Source organism: Rhipicephalus microplus, chromosome 3, assembly GCF_043290135.1.
Source record: "Rhipicephalus microplus isolate Deutch F79 chromosome 3, USDA_Rmic, whole genome shotgun sequence".
NCBI lineage: Eukaryota > Metazoa > Arthropoda > Arachnida > Ixodida > Ixodidae > Rhipicephalus > Rhipicephalus microplus.
The window spans coordinates 11,172,326-11,180,857 of NC_134702.1; the positions used below are offsets into that span (position 1 = coordinate 11,172,326).

Here is an 8,532-nt window from a genome sequence, read left to right on the forward strand (position 1 = left end):
ACTCGAAGAGGCCACGCAGCTCACGAGTATGAAAGGGGGGCACAACGGGGGGGACCCAGATGATTCTCGGAGTGTGAAGGGGATCTCTTTCCCGCCTGTGGCAGAGAAGGAGAGGACGACCACAGCCGGAGAAGGCTATAGTGTCACGCCTGGTTGCACGCGCCGCGCCTGCAGCCCCGACGCAGCCGAGCGGATAAACAAGAGACTTGCTCCTCTTTCCAGACGGGGCAGTGCAGCCATCTCCTCCACACCCGGCCAACTCTCGCATTTGTACTTATTTTCAACAAATAAGGTGATCCCCGGGAAGAGAGCGCAAACGTGCAGGTGCAACAGAGGTACGACGCATACAAAACGTCTTACTTTGGTGGAAAGCGGGTCACTGATCAGTGTCAAAATGCAGATATGAAGCAACGTTTCGGGCGCCGTACGGATCTCTTGTTCATAACGATGAATATGATGGATCCGCACGGGTCCCGAAACGTCCTTTTATATTATTTTGCAATTGGCCAGTGACCTACTTAACAGTTACTTGATCTGACCAGACGAAATTTCGTCGAACTCTCTACTAAACCGTCTTGTATGCGAATTGTGAGCTTACTTTGTGTACTGTTAATATTCCATCCATTTTAATTGAACGGGAAACTAAGAAGCAGACGATAAACGCATATCTCACTTCGAAAGGTGTAAGGAAGACGTTTCAGAACGGTGCCTGGAGGAGATATTCCCGAGTAAAAATGAAATGACTAAATCGAAGACATCTCGACACGGATGCCCCAAACGGCGGAGATGGCTGCGTTGTTCAACAGTTCTACGGGGTTTTTCACTTCCTTGCGTACCTGCTGCGAGACGCTAGACGTCACAAGTGTGACCTTTATTGGTCACAGTTTTGACTTTGCGTCACCGGTCTTATGTAGGGTAGAGAAGAACGATCAGCGTTCGCGCAGTGGTTAAGCGATCTGCACGTGCGCACGCATTGTGGGGTCCACCACAGAACGAGCACGAGAAAGGCGCGCGTGCCCTGAGCGAGACATGACCTCCAGTTGAAGAGTGACCGTCACCGCACCGACCGAATGGGATTCAAGATTCCTGCATGACACAACTGTTCCCAAGAATTCGATGGGCTCAAAGAAAGGCTGAAGAAAGAAAACAAACTCTTTGGATACGAGTGCCTCGGAACCGCTAGACATGTTGGTGAGACCGTGAATTGTGCATGGGTGAGTCAACCGTCCGACGAAGGGCCATTCTCGGCGTTGTGGAAGTGTGACCTCCGACACCCCCCTACCCACCTCCTTCCCCTCTAAAGCCTCACCAGCACGAGCTCTCACCCATGCTTCACCAGTGCTCTACCCCTCCCCAGCAGCGACGCAATACTAGTTTGCACCTCCCAAGAGAATATCCTGACGACGACCATGGAAAGACTCAATGCTAAAAGTACACCAGAATCGTATCTTCATTTCGCGAAACCTCAAAGTCAAATAATTCTGCCGGATATAGTATTTATGGAACGATAAAGCTTCAGATATGAGCACACGCCTCTTCCAAGTAGCGAATTCCGAGGCTTTAAATGGCGGTGAGAGAATTCGAGTAATCGACGAAGCTTTTGAGATTGTTCGGTCATTCTAAAAACGTACACCACACTGTGCCGTCATCATCAGCCTATCTTTATGTACGTTCACCGAAGACCTCTCCCAACGATCTTTCCCTCACACTGGCCTCGTCTCAGCCGCCATGTTGGAGGAGCAGCAATGACGAAAAGTTGCACGCTGTGGTCAGGCGCGGCGGTTTTGCTGCAAGTTACGGCACACGCCAACATCGTTCCATGGCCCTCAATATTTTACACTGACATCATCCTATAGCCGTTATGTAGGAGCATCAATAACGGTGAGATGCTGCGTGCCTGATGGCATGTGCAATATATGCATTCTGACCTGGTATTTACTTGGGAGATATATAATACTTGGGAGATGATATAGGCTCCGACGAAAAGTTTTTAGGAGACCCGATGTTTCGGAACCGACTTGGTTCCTTCTTCAGGGGTGACTGGTGGTGGTAGTGGTTAGAAGATGAGAAAAGGCACCTAATTTCTGCAACCCTGTCGGGAGCCCGGCGCAGTGCCTTCATGGCTGACTGCGTAGGCTACGTAGCAGCAGCGTCTTCAAAGCACTCGAGGGGTGGCTTATGACCCCTCTCTCTCTCTCTCTCGTTTTGCCGTGGAGCGCAGACCGTGTGTGTACACTGGGGGAAGGGTTCCGAGAGAGCGGTTGATGTTGTGGGCTGTTCCCAGAATGTGCCACGACTCGAGTAACAACCTTCTCCTCCAGTTCGGCTCACTTTCGAGGATGGCCGTCGCCTCGAAATTTATCTTGTGGTCCAATGTCTCCACATGTTCGGCGACTGCGCTGCGCTCTTTGTAGAACCTCCGCACATCGTTGGTGTGTTGCTTCAGTCATTCCGGTAGGTTTTTCGTCTCACCGATATACGACGCGGGGCATTCGGCGCACGGAATTTCGTAAACGACACCGGGGCTCCTGTCCATTGTTGGCCGGTCTTGCGGGCGTGGGAGGAGGCGGCCCCAGCGTACGCGAAGGCACGTGCGCGATGCGAACCCCCTCCCTCTTGAAGATCCGCGCCAGCGTCCCGCTGGTTCCGTGAACGTATGGAACCGGTACGCGTTTCGGGGGGCTGCCAATTAAGGTTGAATGGGGTTTCCTAATCCCCCGTTGCTCTGCGCGGCGGGTGGCGGCTCGAATGAAGTTTTTTGGATAACCGTTTTTTCTGAGGTCAGCAATTACGCGGGCCTCTTCTTTCTTTCGCTCTGTGTCATTAGAGCACAAGTTCCTGGCTCTCTCGAGTAGCGTGGTCACAACCAAGGCCTTGTGGCAGGCGGGGTGGGAAGAATCGAATTGAAGGTAGCGGCCAGTGTGCGTTGGCTTCCCATGAACGGAGAACTCCAGGCCGTTGCGCCTTCATGCCACCTGGACGTCAAGTAAGGGCAGGCAGTGGTCGCTCTCACACTCGGTCGTGAATTGTATGGCTGGGTGCACGGAATTCAGGTGTTGTCTGAAGTTTTCAACTTCAGACGTCTTAATGACGCAAAAACAATCGTCCATATAACGCAGAAAAAGCTTGAGTCGCGGCGAGGAGGAGCTGAGTGCTTGCTCTTCTATGTACTCCATGGTCCAGTTTGCCATCGTGACCGAGATGGAAGCTCCCATCGCGGTTCCGCTGTTCTGCCTGAAAATAGTTCTTTTGTAGGAGAAGTACGTGCTGGATAGGCAGAACTCCAGTAGACGACAAAGCTCGTCAACCGCCAAAGGAGTCCTTTCCCTCAGGCTTGCGTCCTCCTCAAGCGCAGAACGGGCAGCGGAGACAGCTAAGCGAACTGGCACGTTGGTAAACGATGACACGACGTCAAATGAGACCATGCTCTCGTCATCACCGATGCTCACATCTGACGCTAGCTGCACGAAGTGGCTGGCGTCGCGGACATGAGTTGGTGTCTTACGGGTTAGTGGGGCGAAGATATGGTGTAGGAAATTTGAAAGGGCTCGGCATGAGGAGGAAGTGAAGTCTACAATCGGTCGCATACTTTTACTGCACGCAAACAAGGTTCAAACGCGGTGGTATCACGGAGATTAGAATCTTATTAATGCAAATAATATTGTGGTAATTGCTGCACATACAACTAGAATGTTGACTACACAGGGAATGGTTTCTTGCGTTCCTCTGGCGAGATAGAAGAAAACTGTATGAAGTGCTCCAAAAGAGTAATCGTTTAAAATTGAGAAACTTCTAAACCCCAATGCAGATACGGGGAGTAGATCACAATACGTTTCAGAACTCATGAAGCATTCGCAGGAGTTTTCCGAGCCTTGTTAACACTTCAGTCAAAATATATGATGCGACTGGACGAGGCGCTGAGGGGGCGCTTCATTCTTTATTCGCTGTTTAGAGCCACAAGCGCATCTCTGAAGGCGCTGCTTCATGAGCTAGACTTTTGATTCTTAATATGGAGTTTTCGAATAGGGGCTTCATGAGGTAGACTTTTTAAATGTTAATAGGGAGTTTTCGAATAGGGGCCCCTAAGAAATAGCGTCAAGGCCACTGCGCATGCGCAAAACCCAAACGCAGTTTGGGTTTAGGGACGCTATTTATCGAATTTAGCGGGATCCCCAAAAGTTTTGGGTCAGATAAACGTGAAGGCACCCACTGAAGTGATGGCTCCCAGCCAAGGATAGAGTGACATAGAATAGGGGGGAGTGTCCAAAGCACCGCAGACCCAATTCGAAAACAAATCGCTCCTGCTTGACCCAAAGCGTCCATACGCAAAATGGGTATGGGGCTCCTATTCGAAAACTCCCTAATTTCGGGAACAAGAACGCTGTGTGTTCTCTACGTATGCATTAGCAAACACGTGCGCTAGAAGTTTGTGAACTCACTAAAGGAAAAATAACTTCTAGCTGCCGTGCTGAAGCGACTTCTACACGACGCCGCAGCAAAAACGCAGTAAAAGCGGACGGCATTTGCAGTATTTCTGGTTCGAATGCAGCAAAACTTCAAGGAATGCCACTATTAGAAAGGCCCCAAACTGTTTTCAAGTGCATGAAAGTCATCCCATAACCACGAAGAAACGCGATGCCTTTCTGTCATCCCGAACAACTATCTTTTCGCCATTTTTTTTTTAGTTTTACTTTGGGACATCCTTCTGTACTATATCAATTTTCTACTAGTACTGTATTGAGTATTGAATAGACATGAAGCGTGAACACGCTTGATAGGTAATTCTTCAGGAGAAAGACGGACTTGAGAGCCACACAACGCAATCGCTGTTTGAGTGTGCGTGTCACGGCGTGGGCATGCATCGCACGCCTTAAGTAATTTATTTCTTCCCGCGCATGAATCCATACCGACTAGCTCAAGTGTGTCTCGTTCCACTTCCTGCTTCTCCTTACACAAGTAGTACGTTCGAACAACGCTTAGAAAGAAAGCAGAATAGGGCCACAGTAGACTACCGACGATGACTGTGTGTGCTTCCGGTTTTCCCTCTTTCAACTTCCCTTCCACCCTTCCGCACGGTAGGGTAGCAAACCGTCGAAAACAGTTTGCTTCTGGTCAACCTCACCGCCTTCTTTTGCTCTTTCCTCTATATAATGCACGACCATCAGATGTGTATCTCGCCAACTATGCCAGCAGCGTCGAAAACTAAGCCGCAAACAGCGATGTGGCACCGCACTCATTAGCATATTCACGTCAAGACACACGGCCACACGAACACGCCTTATAATCGCGGGTATTTTTGCGCAACGGGCCAGTTCGCTTTACTTCCTCATAGCTTGAATCAGCTAGTCGCCACAGTCGGTCAGCACGGAACGTCCCACTCGGGAATCGCTCGCTAAATAAGTACACAGTTGGCCGCGTGCCACGAATAGCACCACTCGAAAGAAAAACAAACAACAACAAAAGCGTCGATTTCCACACACTGGACGGCAGGCTTGAAAAAATCGGCGCGTGGGCGAGCAATGCACGACCACAGAAGCCACGAATGGTGCCGCACCTGCTACTACAAAGGACGGGCTGGAGGATTGTTTCCTCGAAAGATTGATGGATCGGCTGTCAATGCAGCGAGGCCCGGCGCATGTAGCCTCAACTAGCACGCGTGAGCGGAAGTGTCATTCTGCGAGGAACACGATAAAAAGATACATCACCAGCCAGCCCCTCCTTTGTTGCCCCATCACCGAGACCTGCGGGCATTTACGAATGCGACAAGCGCGATAAGCTGGCTGGCTTTTCAACCGGCACTGCGGGACAACTTCGTCCACGAGCAGCGCAGTCAGTGCCCGCTCCGATTATCACTATTATTCCTCGGAAATACACGCTTCTCTATTTTCCGGTAATTGCTATGTGCTTTAGCCCGCACGTGCCGATGACGAATTAACAGAGTCTGTCTGACACGATCTTGAGACCAGCTAACAGCGCGAGTTTACAAATTAGTCTAGTCTATGTTAGGTCCACTGAAAAACTTGCTGCCAGTGTCGACAAATAGGCGACGCGAATGCCTATGTCACCGAGTAAGGTCTTTAAAACCCGACCAGTCTGCCATCGTACTTGACTCTAAAATCCAACGGCTATTGACGTGATCGAACATGACAGAAACATGCCGCGAGGTTGCTCGCTGAAGTGGTCTTCGCGCAGCCGACAAGGAGCTAGAACGGTCCGGTTTGTAGCGGCGGCTTATCGCGAGCATTGCCGAATCGCAACGCCGGATGGACAGCAACACTGCGACATCCGAAGTGTATTTTTTCGCTAGGATGAGAGTTAACCGACCTTTTTCGACGCGTCCCTCTGGAACAACAGCTTGCTCTTCGCTAGGTTGAGCATCAGCCATGCTTCGTACGGTGCATTCCATTGTGACACGGGCAAGCACAGCACAGTCAGGCACACAAGATCAACGTGGGCATCACATTGCGGACGCAAGAGTCGGGGTCCTAAACTGCTAACGCCGCGAGCACAACACACACACCGTCCTGCTACTGCAACATCACAACAACGCGCGCTGACTCCCGATGCTTCTGCATCTCTTCTGTTGCTGTTTGGAGTGGGAGGAGTCGTCTGCCTTGAATACTCTCGCACCCAAGCTAACGTTATCTATCGTTTGATCTATGAGAATCATAATTTTTACTGCAATCTGGCATATATAAGAAATCTTTTTTAAAAGGCGAAGAGCATTTTTTTAACCAATTCAACTTGCCATATGCTGGTTTTATTTGTTTTATGCGACGCCGCTGCGGCGCTACTGCAACGGCGCGCAAAACGAAGTGATCTAGGAAGGCACGTTGTGCGAATTGTATTTGGACTGAATTCTTGGGCAGTACGGGCCAAAACCATGACAGGAGTTTGAGGCACGCAATAGTTGAGGACTCTGGATTAGTTTCTAACCACCTGCGATTTTTTAACGTGCACTCCAATTTATAATTTCTTTTGTTGCCTAATCGATAAGATACTACAGGGGTGTTTCACTGCTTTTGCATTTCGTCTTCATCAAAATTATGTATTATTCTGACTAAATGCAATGCTAACATCCGAGGTATATTCTACGAAAGTTTCGCTCTTTTTCTCTACTAAAATGTAAATGAAAAAAAAAATACTGTCAATGGGCATATCTGAAATTAAACACCAATGTGAAGATGCAGAAATATTTGCATTATTATTGCTTAAAACTTCCTCCTTTATCACCTAGGCGCGGCATCGTTGAGTGAGCATTTAGTGGGATAACATGATGTCTCAACAAAGTTTGCCAAGTCACAGTTCAAGCACAAAGGTGAAAACTAACAGATGCCAAAGACATGGTGTACTTTCACAGCTTCTTGCTATGACGCTGAAGAGACGCAATTTGTTCAAAACACCTACTCGTCGTTACTCCAGCATTACAGGCTGGAGCAACGAGTATATTCTCCCCCACACCCAAAAATGACAAAAGAGGAAAGCGCGATACTGAGACACCTGCAAAGCAGCACATACACACATGGGGCCCTAATGCATCGTCTCTACCCAACAAGATATAGCTCTATGTGACCACTTCGCAACGTACCGGACACCCTGGCACACTTGCTTCTTGCATGCCAGTGTATTGCCAGACGTAATCTGCAACAACACACGACTGATAATGAAGCAGGACGGACGAACGAAGACCTAACTGAAACGTGAGAGGCGAAGCTCGCCCCCGATGACCTGTAAGACCAACAACAACTCGTCGCCAGGGCCAAGAGGGCAGTAGAAGCCAGAGGGTTACAGGACTAAGGAGCCCTTCTACCTCAGGGCGACACCGGGCAATGCTCTGGGCACTGTTTCAAAAACAAAGGTTCACTTCTTTCTCTCTCTTTTACTATGAACATGGGAGGCTATCCCAACAGCACGAATCTCACGGCTCCACTGAAAATTGTCGGTGCATGTACTGTTGAACTTGGCACTAAAAATGAATTTACAAATATAATTGATATACATACAAAACCTGTACATTGACATATGTGCATACGCCAATGAAAAAAAGGCTCCCCAGAAAAGGATAGAGTGCAATTATGTCAATTCATCTGTGCCGGCTCAATTCCAGATGTGATCAAATAAAGCCACTTCAGCGCAGCTTCTGGAGCAGCTGAAATCTCACTTAGGAGCAGCATAACAACCTCTTGCAGCAGTTGCCAAACAAACGTTTTCTAATGCAAATATTTGTCTCTAAGCTTTACAAGTTGTACATGTTAAAAAGAAACTAATATATGCACAAAATACGTGAATCTTTACATTGAATACAACAAAAGACGAAACTATCACTGCTCATTGCTATTTTGCATACAGCTCAATAATGTAATACAGTTTGATCTATTAGGTAGTAGAAAAACCAAGGAGGTTCTATACTATGTCTTCTGGAGTGGAGGTGAGCCCCGATAAGTGACGCCGGTCGCCGCCATATCGGAAAAGGAAAGACTCGGAAGTAGACGACAAAGTGCGCTTCCCAGCTTCGCCTTCGCAGTGGCCTTT

At 48.8% G+C, this 8,532-nt stretch overlaps 1 protein-coding gene across 2 annotated transcripts in view; it reads right to left on the reverse strand.

Moving 5' to 3' along the window:
• The window catches only part of LOC119182368 (uncharacterized), a 74,691-nt gene extending 68,102 nt beyond the window's left edge, over window positions 1-6,589 (reverse strand). For both annotated transcript variants that reach the window (XM_037433358.2, XM_075888885.1), the window contains exon 1: window positions 6,325-6,589. In XM_037433358.2, coding sequence (XP_037289255.2) covers window positions 6,325-6,406 — 82 coding nt within the window. In that variant the 5' untranslated portion in view covers window positions 6,407-6,589. The remainder of the gene's footprint in view (window positions 1-6,324) is intronic.
• Between the last annotated feature and the right edge of the window lie 1,943 nt (window positions 6,590-8,532).